Here is a 19,071-nt window from a genome sequence, read left to right as displayed (position 1 = left end):
AGCTTGGCAGCTTCCCCGGGGACAGACATTCCTGCTATTACAGCTGGTGGTTGTTTTTAAATACTCACATATTTAATTAGCAGAAAGCGCAAACATTTCTCACAGGCTCAAAGTCAACATTCTGGCCAGGTGTGAGGATGTGTGCAGGTGAGGAAGGGGAGGCATCTGTAAAATTATTATTTTTTTAAAACAGTGTTAGCGACATCACGTGTCAGAAATTCAGAAGAGAACAAAGCAGAGTGACACATTAGTGAAAATAAAGATGCATTCTTAGTGCAATATTAACCTTTGAAAACAGATGATATCTAGAATAAAGTAAAGGATATGTAGAATATCTTTCTTTAAAATGATTTTGTTAGGGAAAAATCCCACTTCAGGTCTTAATCATATTTTTGGTTGCTAATACCAAGGCATGATTTTGCATATACGTTTCTGCATAATAATGTGCCCTTTATGTAAGTAGTTTGGTAGTTTTACTTTAAATTGAACCAGTGCTTGAAGTGGGTAAAAGAGGTTCCGGTGCTCTCTTGTGCAATTTTTCCAAATGCTAATATATTACCTATACTTATTACTTATTATTTGAAATTTCCAGAATGAAAAAAACTATATTTGGACATTGCTGGTAACATATTTATTCACTAAAGGAACCATTTGCCAAACAACTGATTTAATAATGTTAAATACAAATTTGACCAAAAACATAGTCATTTTATAACCTGTGATAATAGTACTGCAGTCTATTGAATTCTTCTGTTAATTAAATCCATCATATACACATATCCATCATATCTTATGCCTTGCTATAAACTTATCTGTTGTGTTTTTAAGCATGTCAAGTTGAACACACATTACATTATGTGACAAACCACCTACGTTTTCATTTAAAACAGCAGAATTCGCAAAAGATAAGTAATTTGCATCTCTGAAATCTTACCATTTATCATTTTTGTATTGTAAAACCGTTGGCTTTGTTATGTTTGCCTTCTCACATCTCACTACACAGTCATTAGCGCCCGCCTGCAGACTGTCTTATTCAATTTGATTGGCTGAACGTTCTGTCTTCTTTAGTTTTGTTGGCTGAACTGCTGCTTGGCCTCTGTAATTTGATTGGCTGAAATTCCATTAAAATTGGGTATGACACTACATGGAAAGCCTGCAATCTTTTGCCAAAAAAACCTAACAGCTAATCTGCTAACACCACTCCAATCTGCACTCCAGCGAATCACCCATACAATGATGCTTTGACTCGGAGTGGCAAAGTGCCGGAAGGCAGCATGTGAGAAGTGCAGGAACACAAGAAAAAGTGAAGGTACGCTAAAGATTAAAATAGAGAATTGCCTGCGTACCGGTGTTGTGCCGAGAAATGTACCCCTGCCAGATTATGCATGCAATGGTTAGGGTGAGGATTAGGTGTTAGGGGAGGGGTTAGGATTAGCCAATCGGACAGCGTGTTATTGAAGGAGGTGCGTAATCTGGCAGGGGTGCATTTCTCGGCACCGGCGCGTACTGGCCCACTCCAAGCACTGAATTGAACTCTATAGGGTGGACTATAGGGGTTTGAGTCAGAAGTCCTTACTTTTAAAGATTTTGTGCACAAATGCCTGTTTTTTGTTACAGTGGTTTTAGTTCACATTGTATAAATATAACCAAATAAAACATTTGTTCAGGTAATGAAAGTGTAACATGAGTAACCAGGCAGAGAAGCGGATCCACATGCAATGAAGATCTTAATGGCTATAAACAAAGTTACAAAAGAGCCAAAACACACAAAAACCAACTGAAAGCAAGAGCCACAAGACCAAACCTCTAACAACGACAGACACCAGACAAAGGAAACACAATGGCTTAAATACACAGGGTATGGAGAGGGCTAACAAGACTCACCTGAAACAGATCATGACACAAAACCAATGAACAAAAGAACTACAAAAAACTACAACACTAGACAGGAAACAGGAACTAAAGCATACAAACTAAAAGTCCACAATAATCAGGGAAACACAGACAAGCATCATGACAGAAAGCTTTTACCAAAATCTGTACAATTTTGTCATTTTTAATGTTGCAAATTTATATAATTATTATAAATGAAAATATTTAGAGTGACAAGAAAATCCAGCAACGCTTGTGGTGCAGGAACAGAATTAGAATGTTTTATTGCATAAGTTATATTGAAATTAAAATATTTTTAAATATATATCTTATATAAAACAATACAGGCTACTCTGTTTTGTTCGCAAGCGTGGGTTAAATGAACCACATCTCATCTTATAATGAAACAAATAATAGAAATGATCAACATAACTTGCCAATTTGCCAATATTAAAACTTTCCCTGAGAAACATTTACTGGACTGAAAAGTGTGACAACTAGCCCCAGTCTTCCCTGCACATCAATTACTAATATAAGTGTCAAAACATTCAGTATAAAGCACAAACATCTCCTCCACACAGTGTGTGATATAGATCTGAAGAGGAAAGAACATAAACCATCATTAACCGTAACAATGTGAGCAAAGGACTTTAACAAGGTCTGAATGATTACTCAGGAAATCAGAAAAGACAGACATTTTGGTAGCACATATGCAAGACCTCACTCCAAGATACGTGCGCACTAACGATAAGAAACTCTCAAAACCTCTGATATGGCAACGTGAATCCCAGGCAACGTCAATTAACTGGATTTGCGGGTTTATCCTGTCAACAAGATGTCAAAACAGCTTTTATCATTGTGTACACTGTTGAGTGTGAGAGGCATCATATTTAATCATGCTCTCCCTTGCTCTTTCCCCGCTTTCTTTCATTTACCTTTTTCGGAGTAAAAATACGTCCCCGCGCAAGGCAAACTCCCCAGACACAGTGTTGTTTACTGCACATTAACAAAGGGGAGGCAAGACGAGATTCTGACACCAGCTAAAGTGAGCAAGGTGCCGTAAAACCAGCACGGAAAACTCAGAGAGAAGTTTTAAGTGAAAGTAGCGCTGCGTTTAGGAGGACTGTTTGCTTTTGTTCCTTAGCTCCCTATGTGGACTTGCATTTATTTATTTATGCATTTGTTTGCATACGCATGCATGTTTGCGCAAACAGTGTGGTTTAAAATAAGAATTCATCTTCATGCCCTAACAGTATAAGTTGTGATAAAATACTTCTGTGCAGCAATGAATTAATAAAGACCTTTTCTTTAGTTCTGTTAGTGGGTCAGTGGTCTTCAATGTAGTGCATCTGGCATCATGTCCTGCCATATAAGAACATATGTAGAAATTTTGTAACACATCCCATTAGAACATGAAGAAATACAGTCCTGGTGGTAAAACAACAGTGCATGACAACATGCCTATACTGACTATAGGAATCTGTCCATAAGAGTTATAGCCAAAATAAACAAATCTCACCATGTTGCTTCAGTGGGATGCCTCACAGGCGCAGTTTAATACGTGATTTCAAATGTACAGTAGTGGTCTCGACCTATAAAGGACCCTGAGAAAAGACTTATTATGATTCAGAATTCAAAAATTATCCACATTAGTATTCGTTTTAAAAATGCTATTTGTCCACACTTGCGTTTTTAACCGGTTTCCAAGGGAAGCCCATTCACTACTGAAACTCCCTGAAAACAATCCATATACAGCACATGAGTAAAACGTAAGATGCTTCAACGTGTCATTTGTGTCAGGTGTTTTTTCATAAGGTTGTGGCAATGTAGAGGAAAGAGACAGAACTTTTAAAAAAGGTAATAAATGTACTAAAATTTGTGTTATCTCGTTCGGCAAAGAAGAAAAAACATGACAACATCTTAGGCCTGTGTCAGCTTTCGTAGTGCTTCGAAAGTGAGGAGTGGAATGAGCCTTTGGTTGCAATTTGTAACCTCACCACTAGATGCCGCTAAATTTCATATACTTGACCTTTAAGGATATCAAACTGGAGAGAACCAAACAACTGCATTACAAAAAAATACGTCATTGTTTTCAAAATTCTCCGTATTCACAGTCCATATGCAAAAACAGCATTTTGTAATATATCCACTTTGGGGAGTGTTTTCAATAAGCTCCGTTTTCTTTAATAAAAACACGAAATGAAGAGGGTATGCACGTGTCTTCACTTTCCCACGTGAACACGCCAAAACACACTGGCTTGAGTGGCAAAACACTCAGCAAAAGGGCTGCTTACAATATCAGGAAACGCAATTCCGCTCAACATATCAGTGTCCAAGGACAGCTGGTTCCTTTGTATGTCGTAAGGATGACCGTCTAGTCCAACTGCTTTTACGTAGTGTCTATTTACACTGAGTACAAATAGCCCGCCTTGTTGGCAGAGACTATTTACACTAGCAATGCATATACCCTCTATAAGGACAGGGCATCAGCTGTGTGTCTAAACGAAGGTGTTATGCATAACAGCTAATGATAAAAATGGAAAAAGGTAAAGAACATTTTCATGATGGGATTAAAGACAGCTTTAACTTCTGTCGTAAGAAGTTGTGTTTATCAATAATTAGGTCACTGTTACAATCCCAACCTCCAATGTCAGCTCATTATGAATGGCCAATGCAGTGGCAGATTCCACAGGCTGAGACTGCTGTTTCAGCTCTGGTATAAGCTGTTGTTGAGCAAAGTTCTTTGCTACAATCACATTGACTGCTGATGTTCCCAGAATTCAATAAAGTACACATAGCTATAGCTTTGCCCGCACAGGAGCGACACATAAACAACTTCAGCACTGTTCCGAAGCAATATACGTGAAATGAATTCTAAGTGCTTCACGATGCAGCCAGTGCTACTTTTGCATATTTTAACGTTATAATTGCAAAAATAAAAGTAGGCTATTTGAATTAGGAGGGGTTAGGATTTCATCATGCTTCATGAAATTGTTTTACATTGTTGCAGTGCAGTGTGCGAAACACAAAAATTAGCACTTCACATGCAGGGTTATAATGTAATCAGCCATTGGATACAGCTACAGACATCAGCACAATACAGCGCATATTTCTTCCATTTATCTTCATTGGTATCAATGCTTTCTGACCTGACAGGCCACCTGAAAAGTGAAAATGAATGTTATCCTCTGGCACTTTACAGAGAAAAATGCTCCCCTTCAAAGAAAAGAAAGTGCACTGAAAATTATTGAACATTCTTTATCAAAAGCTATCCAAAGACTGAAATACATTTTCATAATTCCGTCTTAAGTGCTTCACGTGAGCATTTCAGAGAATAGAAGCAGGTAAGAAACTGATCATTTTGTACAGCATCGCTGTATGATCCGTTAACCTTTTTAAATACAATTCGCATTGTAGGCTAAAAACGTCATTCCTGCTGGTTTAAATAAAAGAGACTATGGACTCTGAACCATTTGCTTGAAACTATGCACCCTCATTTCTGAGAGCTGGTAATATAAGTTCTTATGTGAAAATCATTGTTTTGTTCTTTTTTATTTGGCTCCCATTTCACTGTAAGTGTAGAAATACACCATCTATCAGCTCGATGTTGAATTATTTATTCCTCTAAACACCACCTACGCCTGCTCCAGATTTCCATTCTCTCTCCTTTTCTTTTTCTGTTTCTCTTTCTATCTATCTCTCTCTCTGTCTCTTGCATAGAGCTGTTGCGGGTGCTCATAGCGCGAGATGACAGTTCTCCTCCGTTGTGATTCATGGATCCAAATGCAGCACATATTGCATATTTTGCATTGTAAAATCAAGTTTGTCAAGCAGAAAAGAAAAAGTGTGTCTGACAGGAACTTCAACCTTTCACTCTTCCACTTCTCCCTACAGCATGGATCTTTCGGCTGCCAAAACATTGAAGCAAACAATTGAAGCAAGCTAAAACAATATAACAATAGACAACAGAGTAATTTGATAGAATGCTCAATCTTTGAAGCTGATTTTTATCAGGAATAAATGCTCCTTAAAATGCAAAAATGTCTACGTTTAGGTTATATACTATAATAATGTAGGCTAGAGAAATTTGTGTTTTATCAATGAAGATGAGAATTAATGAGCCATTTGATTGTTCTTGTCTGTACTGGTCCTGTACTTTTACAGGTTTATTAGGAATTGATTAAATATATGAAATGTTTTGAAATGTACTGTATTGATATGATTCTTTGTTTAAATAAAGTATTTCACATAAATAAATAATTAAAACATGGTAAAAAAGTTTAGATTTTCACATTTTTATTGTGACCCTCATAGAACAAAACATGTTAGTTTCAATAAAAATCAACCTCAGCGACATAAAAGTGCTTGTTGTTAAAGAATCTGCCATATGTGTGGTGTGGTGTTACCTTTTGTGCTTCATTTTAAAGACCCAGACATTCAAAGCTCTTTGATCACTGTCAATCAAAATGTAAAGGACAGAAAGCTCACACATCAAAGAGTAAGTTAAAAGATGTCATCTCAGATCAGGTTTGACTTATGCTCAGTAACCGTCAACATTTTACAACATTTTACTTTATATGATGTTTAGTTCCAAAATGAGATAACTCCGTTTTAAAAAAATTTCAAAAATCATGTTTTTTTATTGTGCATTCCAGTTAATATCAATCAAACTGCAGTTGCTTTGTTTTTATTTAAGCCATAATAACAAAAAATACAGCTAACTAACACAATAAAAAACATGATAACATAATAAAAAACATGATTTTTGAAAAATTTTAAAAACAGCTATCTCAGTTTGGAACCCAACTCTTTATATATATACTAAACGTTTAGGATCACTTACTCATTCTTTTTTATATGTTCATATATGTGTTATGTTTATATGTTTGTATGCTGTGGGAATTATGTTGTGACTAAAAACATCCAAAATAAATCCTATATATTATTTATATATATTTTAGCATCTTCAAAATGGTCACCTTTGGCATTTTATCATCCATCTTCTTGAGGTCTGAACCTGAGAAGCTTTTTAAACACTGTCGAAGGAATTTATGAGAAATTAATATGTTGGCACAAATATATTTTTGTTTATGAAAGTATTTCAAACATTTCAGATTAAAACATTTTTAAGGTCGATATAAATCAACTAACCCTAAACTTTTAAACGGTAGTGTACATACAGTATAAAGAAGACTGCTAATACCCCTGTTTTCGTGTGTAAATTTAGAAGCAAAAAAAGATGTTTGTGATTCAGATAAATGCTGGTAATGTAACATCAGCACAGAAAAATGGTTACATACCCCCAAATCCTTGTTTCCTTTCTTCTTGAAAAAAAGTTTAAGTGTGAAGAGTGCTTTAGAGCAGTTGACATTTTGTGAAATAAATAAATCACACGCATTCTTTTATCTCACAGACTCCCTGTAGATGTAATTCGACAGCTGTAGATATTTAACAGTCATCCTCAAACAGAATTATTTCAGTTCTGCACAAGGCGGTTCCCAAAGTTCATTATTTTTGCATAGCTTATGGCTACTCATCTTCATCAAGGCTGCATTACATAATTTACAAACAGAAAACAATTGTGGGAAAAGTATATTACAAGGCCAGGTACACCAATAAAAGAATGGGTTTGCATAATGGATAAATATAGATGCTTTATATAACGAAATCCACAAAGGTATATTTAAGGAACCAACACTTCCTAAACTCATATATTTGCTTTTAGATAGAAAGTAAATGGACAGATCTAGGGCAAACTAGACAGAGTCTCTGGGTAGCACTTTATAACTTTGTAACTCTGATGGGAGAAGAGAATTTTCATAGTAATGGATCTGGCTTTTTGTGAAAAATCGAAGAATTAGACATAAATGCAGTTCAAACTGTTGATCAAAGAGAAATACACTGAATAAGAATTCCTTTCTTTTTTTCTTACACAAAAGTGCGTGACTCAACAAATTGAAGACAATGAGACTAGTCAATCATTTTGCTACAGTTTGCACAGGTGAAATGTCCAAGAGGAGAAATGCTCAAATATGAACCATACACAATACCGGTGGTGTATTGTTCACTGAAGCTCATATTTTGCTCACAGCAAAAAACTATCAGCTTTCTTTACAAGGTTGAAAAATGAACCATAAAACACATCTTACACCATCTATTTACTTGTCATGTTATTTTTATGTGTTTATCAGCAATACCCCACAATTTTAGCTTAAAGGGACAGTACACCCTATAAAGAAAATGATGTCATCATTTGCACAAATCATCTTCTTTCAAACCTGTATGACTCTGTGAAGCACAAAAGAACCAATTCTAAATGTATTGGTTTTTTTTAAGGAAGTGCATGTTTAGTAGTGGTATAGGACCAAATAAATGCTGCTTTTATTTGTGTACACGGCAATATTAGCTGAGCCAATATATGGGTTTGGGGTGAGTATCTACTGTACATAAATGACCAAGGAAAGAAATTTGGAGTGTTTTGAAAACCTGGTAAAAGCAATTATTATAGTCATGTTTTAGTATTATGTTTTAATAAACCTCCTATGTACAGTCTTTCATTTATGGTCAGCAAATGTATAAACAATATACATTATACAATATTCAACATCATATTTTTCATTGTATGACATTTTTGGTGTTGTGCTGACTATTTAAAAAAACAACTCGAAGACAAAAAAAATTCCTCAAAAAGATCCATTTCAATGGATTTTCCAAAAGCAGAAGAAATATTTAATAGCCATTCTTCTCATTCGTCAGATGTCATCCAAGCTTTCCTTAAAAAAAGACAGGTGGGTTTTTCCTTTTTTAAACTCACACAGTCCTTTACATTTACATAGTCGTCAATGATGTATGCACATAAAAATCAAGTCCCCTTAAGGCTGAGGGTTAAAGAGACTTACTTGAATATATATATGACTGTTTTCCAACATAAATAACATGACTTGCACCAGTGTGAAAGCAGTGCCAGTTTAAAAGACAGAAACAGTAACCCACCTTTGCAACAGTACACAGAAAACGCACAGCATGTTAAACAGGGCAACATCCTGCAATGTCTGCTGGTTTGGAACATCATTAATCAGAGCCACGTTGCTGGTGGCTTATGTATATTGAGAGATTTGTGGATCATGTATACTCTGGATAAGATGGAGTGACAGCGCTGCAGAAATGTAATACAGTACAGAAACACTGCCTGTGGTATGAAGGCTTTGTTGGTATAAGTACTATGTGGCATTAAGACCTATGGGACACAAGCAGTTTGAGAGGTTAAAGGACCATTAAATCACAAAAGCAACCTTGAACACCAAAAAACGTGTTATATGTATATTTTGCAATAACAAAGGCGTAGCTTGATGATTCCGTGTAGGAGCATGGAATGAGGCGAGTTTACCACCACTGCCAATAGAAATCAATGCAAAGAGAATCACAAATCAAAAAACGCTTAAAACATTCTGGGTTAATTTAACCCAACAGTTGGGGTTGTCCATTTTTGACCCAACAATGGGTTCAAATAACCCAACATTTTTAGAGCGTATTATTAAACTCAAGTTTCGGTTATCACTATCATGGTTGCCATGATTTTGCACAATAAAACATACTCCTGGATCAACATATTTTGTTGGTCTTGAAAGAACTTTTCTTAAAAAACACTCTTAACCTAAATTTACACCAAACCTAAACACAACTAACCTCTTAAATCAGAAGGAGATATTAGTTTGATGAGAGTGCTATACAAGCCTAACATTGACCCTAAACTTAACCCAACAATCTGATAGACTGACAGAAATGTTGTTTCAGGACCAAAAATGGAACAATGGGGAAGTACAAGTTATTACTTTTTACATCATCCTTAATCTTTACGATGAAATGCAATCTTTAAAAACAGATATTCGAGGTGAATTTTTGATGATGCAATCTATGTTTCAGATGTGTCATGCCCTTTTGTAAAATGTCAAACATTGCAATGTATCACAAAACCTACATAGGATTCCATGGAACCTCTGTTAGTGGTCCAGTCCACTCAAATTTCTGTGGATTGTTGCAAAGGGAGCACATGCCAAAGCCTCGTGCTCCTGAGACTCTATCAGAGACTAACATGACAAAGGAACACCTGCTTGGATTTTATCTTCCACTTCTAACAGTATGGCTTGGATTTTAAAGGACCAATAGTGGGGTGCTCTTCCTTGAAGTATGGCTACAGAGAGTTCTCTCCAGCCATTTCCTGATGGGCGCCACCTGTTTTTCCTGCCACATGAGGATGCGTGGATCGCTGGGGGAAGAGAATATTGTCACGATAACACCGCGGGAGGCTCTGTCTCGCTCTCTTTCTTTATTCCTTTGTCACCTGTTGTCCTTCAGGTACCAGATGTGAGTGCTGATGTAATAAAAGCCATATTCGATGAGTCTATCTGGATAGCTTCCAGCTAGAGTGGAGGTAAACATTAGTTTATTAGCGGTGTATGCTGTGGGCACTATTTCTTACATTTAGGGTTAGGAATTTGACCTCACACAGTAATGTAGTTTGTTGAGAGGAGGTGTGCTGTTCTTTTATAAGAGTATAATTTGCTCGGAAAACAGCGTATGTAAAAAAACAAGAGATTTACATTGTGGCTCATCACATTTAGGCATTTAGCATGCAGGCGCTTTTATCCAAAGTGACTTAACGTTACAAGAATAAGTAAACAATAAAGTTATGTTGGACAATAGTGGTGAAACGGACAATATGAAAGCACATTCTCGCGTAAACCTTGCCATATTTAAAATCATATTTATTTGTTATACTTTTACTTTTTTAAATAATGCATGCATAGGTATGACAGCCTAAAAGAGAAATAATAAATGTTTAGAAACAAGATTCTCTGTTAAATGAATCTGTGTTGATATCTTTAGGGAATTTTCACAATTTCATTTTATAAAATTCTCTAAACTGCTCATATTATAATAATAAAACTATAATGAGCATTTACATTTCCTGATCTGAAAAATGATCCGATCCATGAACCAAAATCCGTAATATGATCCGTGAGTTTTGTGATCCGTCACACCACTATTGGATATGTGTGTATACAAATATAAACATGTCCAACACAATCTCATCTCGATTTGTCGTTATTTTAGATTTTTTTTTTTTTAGATTTAGATTCAATTTATTGTCATTGCACATGTACGAAGGTACAAGGCAACGAAATGTGACCTCTGCATTTAACCCATCCAGAGAGTAGTGAACACACACGTACCCCCGGAGCAGTGGGCAGCTATCACTGCAGCGCCCGGGGAGCAAGTAGGGGTAAGGTGCCTTGCTCAAGGGCACCTAGGTACAGTAAATACAGTAATAAAGCATCAAATTACAAATAAAGACTGCAAATTTTCAAGAAAACATGAAAAATGTGTAATTTTACATGACAAAACTGATATTTTCCGGTATTATCCTGGCGCCCTAGCTGCCAGAAAATGTAAGTATTTCATGGGATTCTTTTACAATGTTATACACTGTAAAATTTTTACAAAACAATTTTTTTCTGTAAACAAATTACAGAAAGAAATAAGATAAAACATAAATAAAGTTTAGTGTAAAAACATCAAAAACATGTAATTTACTTTACAATTTTTTTTTAACGTTTTTTTCTGGTGCCCTAGCTGCCAGAATATTACTGTTTTCTACAGGTAGCCAATGTTTATAGTCTATGTTTTAGCACAATTCACAATTGTAATTCATATGCAATAACCAATAGTTACGAATTCCCGTGAAATCAGGCTGACATGTCATAGTCAGAGTTACAGGTGTTCAAAGAGAGCCTTCATCCTGTTTGGATAATCCATACAAACGTCATAACTAAATTGTGTCTTGAGTGTCATGGTTGATCTTACTGTGATTCTGAAATCGATATCAAAAGCATTTAACATTGACCCAGGAACAAAACTGAGCTGACAATCTGGCAATACTCCCAAAACAGCCCATTAAAGTAAAACATGTAAAAAGCCATAATTTCATTGATTAATTATTCTCCATAAATACACCATGCTTTCTTGTTTACCTGCAGCTTCAATAGTGATTACATCTTTGGCATGGGATCACACACTAGCCTCCAAAGTGAACCTTTAGTACCCCACAAATAAAAACATCTGGTGCCAGCAGGCACTTTAGGGCCTTATTATTATGCCGCAGACCAACGAAGTTCCTTCTGCCGTGTCATTTTAAAGCCATAGATATGTTCACAGCGTAATTTGAGCTGTCTTCATCATCCGCTGTTTTCTGGTGACAAATGGAACTTCATGCAGAGGACCAGATGGCAGGGCTAAGTCATAAATCTAAGAAATAAGACGTTTGATTGATGACTTTGGAGAGAAAGAGACACTCTCACTAAAAAACAAACCGAATGGCAATTTCCCACTAATTGAATCCCACATAACACTAGCAAATCTTTGGTGCTATTTGAATTCCATTTGGGCTTCTCAACAACGTTTATCAAATGAAGTCATGAGTTTTTAGTTAAATCGGTGAACCCAATTTGAATTAACAAAAAAAACAAAAAGTATGCTGTTTGGTAAGATGTCATTGTCCTTGTGTTACATATGCTTTTTTCTCGTTTCATATGATAAGACTGAAATATGAGTATTCACTTTACCCCATCTCATTCCTCCCTGGCACACTTTCCACTATAATAAACAGTGTTGCAAAGGTTCTTACCTGAATAATGTATGGTAACAATGGTAGGGACAGATTGAGGCTGTAAATACTCAACATGACAATACCATAACAGCAATTACTGTATATCCTGGAACAGAATTTCATATCGCTGTGTCAAAACAAACCTAAAGTTCTTTTCACACTAAAAGTTTGACTCACTCAGTACAGCACATTTAAAAGGACGTGCTATTTTATGAGGGTGGCATCCTAGTGTGACAACATATCACCACCTAACAGCATGAATAAAACATCTTGTGCCCAGAAAAATAATAAATAATTGTCTGTTCTTTAGTTCAGTCGAGAATTGTAAATATATTCAGATATAACAGTCATTTTGTGATTAGGAAGCTAAGAAACGTTTATAGTCACAAATCACACATTTCCATCTCACATCAAAAGAAATTATTAGATTATTATAAAGATTATTACTTTCCAAAGTTTGTTTATACACAATTTTTGCATAAGAAAGGGAAAATTGAACAAAGCTTTTTATTCATAATTTATACCAGCAGATACAAAAATGTTTAACTGTATCCAAATGTGCAAGAAAACACTATTGGTACTTTCAATAATTCAAATTAACAACAAACAAGAAATCACTTTGGAAAACTGACAATGTAAACTGGAGTAAACAGATCCTTTATGGCAAAAGGACTGCATTCAGAGCACTGAAAACAATGACTACAATTTTGCATGTGACCCCAAAAGTATAAAAGTCATGAATACATAGGCCAATATGTGGGTGACATTCTTTCTCCCCCATTTTGTAATAAAGGCATTACAATCATAAAGCAGCACAAATGTGTATGACACATTAAAGAAGTACATTTTTTAAATTGTACCAAGATGTTTGGAATAAGATTTAAACAAAGAGATACTAATCGGTACTAAAAACATGTAAACATTCACCTTCCTTTGCAGCAACGGGACAACAGAACATGGATCAGAAAAATATATATTTCTGTGAAGCTTGTTAAGTGCTTGACTGCGATCAAAATACATCAGCAATCTGAAAAAGCAACATTTAACAACATACACAAGGTTATGAAAACAATATTGAGCGTGATGGGAGTCCTGGCAACTTCATTAAAACAAAAAACGCTCACACTGCAGTCACACAGTTTCAGTTTTACCAAATTATGCTTCTCACATCTGGAAAAAAAGTAAGGAAATTAAACAAAGGTACATTGCGGTCAAACACTTCACATTTATTTTTTGCATTAGTCAACTTCCACATTCTGGTAAACACAACTTCATTGAAAATCTTGTGCCTTGCCTACGACATTCTTTTCTTGTTGCTCGCTCGCACGTACACACACACACGCACACATAATTCTGATACTAGCAACTGAGAACATCATTCTATTGACTCCAGACAAAACTTCATTTAACAGGACGTCGGCAATTGTGCCGTAATATAGCGAACCAATATGAAGAGCACATTCTTTACCACAACAAAGATACAGCATTTAAACCTCGGCTTCTATTGTGTGTTCAAGAGTACTTTCCACCCCTAACTGTTCCCTCATAAGCATATTTAAAACAAACTAATCAACAATGAGTCATTTATGTATACACTAATGGAACATTAAAGATGGCAAACTGGGTTTATTTGACAGCTAACCTTCAAAATCTCCCCAAGGTGTCTCACGAATACTTTACACGGCATTGTTCAACGGGTTCTGCGAACGCCAACTGGCGCTTTTTAAAGGCCTCTGGACCATGTGTGGTGCGAAAACCGCAAATAGAAAGTTCTGGCTCTGATTCACGCACATTCAATATGCCAGAAAAAAAGAGACATTTATAAGCTCCCGATAGCTTTTGTTATTTAACCCAATGGAGGCCTAAAGCATGGCATCGTAACATATCAATCTGTGTCATTTAAGACGCACTCAACGAAACCTTACAAATAATCTCAGATGGTACAGAAGACTAACTTTTTTCGGAAAACCCTATTAAAGCCTTCATTAAGGAAAAAGCAACAGACAATTCTCTTTCAGGTAATAGGAAAAGGAATAAAGAGCGGTGTCAGAAAAACACCAACACAAAGCGAATAACAGTTTATGAATTCTCAAATGTCTGAATACAACATTTTTGGCTTGAAGCTGAGTTTATGAAACACTGACAGGTTGACATGCCGCTATTTTGGAGGGCAGAGGGTGAGAAAGCCTGCTCTCGTTCTGCAATGCTAAAAATTCTCCCATATTCACTCAAGAGCTAACGAATGCAGAATTCCTTTGGGATTTTTGCAGATTAATTCAGTAAAAGTCTGCTCGTGGTTCAAGTATAAACAAGCCATCTACGGTGAAACGTCTCTATAAAACTGTGCTTTTAGGTTGGTTGTCACAAACAATTCTAATGACCTTAGTACTATGAAATGACAGATCAAATACTTCATATGGTGTTTAAAAACAAAAATAAACAAAACAAATAAGATGTTTATAAACCATAATATCTTTGCTTAATGTACATGAGCCATGACAGAACACAATACTCTATGAGCCACACACAAATCTACTTCGTTCATGACCTGCTCCCTTTTTGGATAATCACAGATTCTTGGCATTTGTCTAATATTTGTTTTGCATGTAATTCACAGTCCTTCTCATACCTGAATGACTGAATTTGTTGTTGCACAGATCTACAAAAGTCTAATGAATAGCAAAGAATATGGTAGGAGAAATGTTTAACATTGAATAATTGTAAAAGGTTCATTAAGAATAAATACTTTTCTTAAATTTTAGAAATTAAAATTGTACGTCGGATTTTGACACGCATGACACGTGATAACCAAAAACCGGCATCCAGCATATTTGCGCGTTTAATTAAAAGTACCGTTATTCAGAGAGAAAATGATCAAAACCTGCCAAAAATTTGGCTGACATCATGTTTTCCTAATACAGCAAAGAACAACCAAATGCAAATGTTTAATTAGTTCAAAAGCAAATTTCTTGTAAGTCTACAGCAACAGCGATATGATTGAAAAATTATTCACATCATTGTAAAGACCAATCCAATCATCCATTCCAAACATAACTGTATTAGTATTCCTGCAATACATATTCATATAATCAGTATGCTGATGTGTTTATCAGACACGCCAGTAAATGTCATTAGGCAAGTAGATCTGAAAAGCTTTGTAGTACATAAAACACTGCATCTGAGCAACAACAAATTTTCTGCTCATTTTTGTGGGAAGATCAGATAGTCGACCTATGCTAATGACAAAACTCCAGCCTATAAAACCGATCGCTTTACCACCATCCGTGTAAACTGTTTTAAGAATGTATCACCCAAAAAAAGTGCAATTTACTACTGTATCCCACCACTACAATCAGTTCAGTAGTGTTTCTCCTGCAAATAATCTTTCATTTTGTTTGGCAAAGGCAGTTTCTGAATCAGATCTATCCGCGTGTACTGTCGAATGACAAACCGGCAAAGATATTGCAGCGAACGGACTTGCATGAACCGAGAGACGGGATTGGTCAACCGAACGGGATACGTGGCGGACCCTGGCACGCGGGATCTGGAGTAACAGAATGCGCCGTTTTCAGAGTCTTTTATAGAGAGCTCTATTAGATCTACTATGGAAGTGTGACCTTCTACATCAGGCTGCTCGTAAAAACTGAACCTGCCGTTCGAGTGTTCAATCCTGGTGTGGAGAGTCTTTCCCTGTGACCGAAAGCTCAAGCTGAGGAGATAGCGATCGTCCGAGCTGTCCCTCACCAAAAAAGAACCATCCGGTAGGTTGATCAGCTTCTCTTCGGCTTCCCATCGAGTTATAGGTCCCCAGTACCAACCCTGCTTGGCCAGTTTTTTAAGTTCCTCTGTAAGGCTTGTTACAACCATGGGTCCACCACTTTGGAAAGAGTCGTACACCCTGCTAACACCGGGGGCGGAATGGGGGTCAAAGTTCAAGTGGTGCCTCACTCTCTCAACGACATGAGAGTCGGCGCCACTGAACCCAGAGAGGGTCCTTGGAATTTCATTAGTAGAAAGAGGTGACAGCGAGGGAGAAAACAATGGTGTGTCAGCTCTGGAATTGGACAGGATCATTGCCGGAGTACCAGGTAGGTGTCCATTCACGGACTGGTCCATTAGAATGTCCGGTGGCATGAGTTCGTGGTCGCCTTGGCCCTGGTCCACGTGCAGCGAGTCAGATTCCACCTGATCCACCACTTCCATGGGAGAGCAGAAAGACTGGGATGAATCTGGGTACATTCCCTCATCTAAAGGCATTGTGTACTGGATGTAGTCCTGAGGTGTGAGTCCAATAGGCAGATGATCCTCAATGTTCAAATGCAAGTTGCCACTTTGAGTCTCCATGTCCTTCAGAGATTCGCTCTGGTCTTGAAACAGACTCTCTAATTGGATATCATGGAACTCCTTTCGGATGCCATTGAGGGAGGGGCTTGGGTTAGGGGAGTGGACCATGGCTTTTACCTTCGCCTCCATCTTGATGCAAGCTTCCTCTGAGCTGACGGGCCGGAAAGGCCACGGAGAGGGGCTGTAGTGATGGCTTCGGAGAGACGAGGATCTTAAGGGCCGCTGGGCTTTGACTTCGCTGAAGCTTATTGGGACCGACGAGGAAGAGAAGGTGTCATCATCGTCTCCAGAGCCTATTGTAGAGGAACCTCCTTTCACTTTTGCTTTCTGTTTAGCAGACAACCTTCTTTTTAGAGTGCCCATGAGACTCTCGCTCTTGGATCTGTTCTTGTGACCCTTCTCATCCTCCCCATTAAGATCACACCCCACCAGCCCTTTGGTGTAGCAACCTCCGAAAAGAGAGTCGTCTTTCGTGAACTCAGCAGCTAAAGACGGCTGCTGGAGGATGACAAAATCCCCATCTTCTTTGCCCTTTATTTTAAGTGACTTTCTGATCGTCTTGAGACTGATCTTCTTCATCCTTATACACCCTGTCGGGTGAGGGCATGGGACGGTCTTATGTGATGACCGATGGGTGTTAACTGCAGGGTCCTGCCATGTGACTGGGAAATGTCAATCATGTGCACGCCAAAGTCCTTGTCATCTGCAAAACACATGATAAAAGCTTTATTAGAAAAGTAAACTAGTCATTATAGTAATGTTGTTTTACAATGCACAGCACATGCAAAACATTAAATGTATGTAAAAATATACAACTCGCAATGTCAGTTCCACATAAAAATGCTGAGCTTTATGTTTTACTACATGGTTTGGTTATATCAGCAATACTATAATATATGATGCTATTATAAATGGTTGCCATTCTACTGCAATTTTACATTTTGAAACGCATAAAAGATCTAAAAGAGCTTATAAAAACAGTTCAAACCAAATCTGGTTAATGTATTTGCGACAGTTTAAGCTATCATATTTTATAAAACCATGAAATCTGACATTAGATGTTTGTTCTGGATTTAACCCCAATAAATTAAGCCAACATAATGTTTAGGTCGACACTGGGTTATGAGACGACAAACTATCTATGAAGTCAACGTTGAATTACGGTTAATAAATTATGTTGTATAGAATAGGTATCGATGTAGTCCAAACGGTACTGTTTAAAAGTTAAGACTATCACCATAAGCACATTTATAACCTCGCCTGACAAAATACACAGGCCTTTAAATGAGCCAACTTAGCTAGCATGCTACAGCCCTTAATGTCAGACCAAGTTATAAAACACAAACATGAACAGCAGGTAATTTACCACTTTAAACACAACTGAAATCCCGTCGTATTAAAACAGGGGGATGTGGATGATATGTACCACTACATCCGACGACGACAGCGACATTTAGCATTAGCGTGCTAATAATGGACTGCTACATGCTAAGCTAACTTTACACGAACAAGACCTCACATAAACATCTTCTGCTCGTGACATGTGCTCATCTCATGCACGTAAGGGATCGGCATTCTTCTATCCCCATGTGTATTAATCCGTTTGGTAAGAGACACACATCCCTTAAAGTTTTACGAAAGCTTAATCTTTCTCCCTCTTTTTTGTGCTAGCTAGCCACTTCGGCTACAGTCGCTTCCTCTCCCTCTTCCTTTGTTGCCTGTTGCATTATGGGAAAAGACGCTGAAAGGATAACAAGAGGAGGGAGGGTCTGGGCAAACAGAAGAACTACACACATTTGGTGGACAACAAGCTGCACTAATATGACTTATGACTTGTAACAATGTTTATTCTTGAGTATATTAGATATTTTATTTTTCATTAAACTATCCAGTTTGTGGTGGGTGACACTGGGGCTAGTCACACTATCATCCATTAATTGTCTCAGGGTAGGTTTATTTTTGAAAGTCTATTTCTGTGTAGGCCCACATTCTTACATATTTAGATTCAACCTGTTGTTTTGACTATAAAAACTATTTAACATTCAGACCATATCTTTCCAGAATTATTCAGTTATTAATAATTATAGAGTTTATTGTGGACCTCTATTGCCCACAATAAAATGTTAAAATTAAAAGACTATGAGCCGTTTAGCAACATGTAAACAGAAAACTGACAAATTTAGAAAATA

General features: G+C 37.0%; 1 protein-coding gene across 3 annotated transcripts; it reads right to left on the bottom strand.

Annotated features, from left to right (window-relative positions):
• Window positions 1-13,031: 13,031 nt before the first annotated feature.
• On the bottom strand, window positions 13,032-18,596 carry LOC130547317 (suppressor of cytokine signaling 6). 3 transcript variants are annotated; one of them, XM_057323169.1, is made up of 2 exons: window positions 18,249-18,596; window positions 13,032-17,585 (listed from the first exon to the last, which is right to left on the bottom strand). In XM_057323169.1, the coding sequence occupies exon 2, from the start codon at window positions 17,459-17,461 to the stop codon at window positions 15,896-15,898; it is 1,566 nt and encodes a 521-aa protein (XP_057179152.1). In that variant the 5' UTR covers window positions 17,462-17,585; window positions 18,249-18,596; the 3' UTR covers window positions 13,032-15,895. The 3 variants fall into 3 exon arrangements, with proteins under 3 accessions (XP_057179152.1, XP_057179154.1, XP_057179153.1); XM_057323171.1 differs by having other exon boundaries at window positions 18,309-18,596; XM_057323170.1 differs by having other exon boundaries at window positions 18,402-18,596.
• Between the last annotated feature and the right edge of the window lie 475 nt (window positions 18,597-19,071).

This window comes from Triplophysa rosa, linkage group LG23 (assembly GCF_024868665.1).
Source record: "Triplophysa rosa linkage group LG23, Trosa_1v2, whole genome shotgun sequence".
Taxonomy (NCBI): Eukaryota; Metazoa; Chordata; class Actinopteri; order Cypriniformes; family Nemacheilidae; genus Triplophysa; species Triplophysa rosa.
The sequence above is the reverse complement of the archived record's forward strand: the minus strand, read 5'-3'. Positions and strand labels throughout refer to the sequence as shown.

Bases quoted from the DNA above. Each gene is read 5' to 3' on its own strand.
- LOC130547317 (XM_057323169.1), bottom strand. From the start codon at position 17,461: ATGAAGAAGATCAGTCTCAAGACGATCAGAAAGTCACTTAAAATAAAG.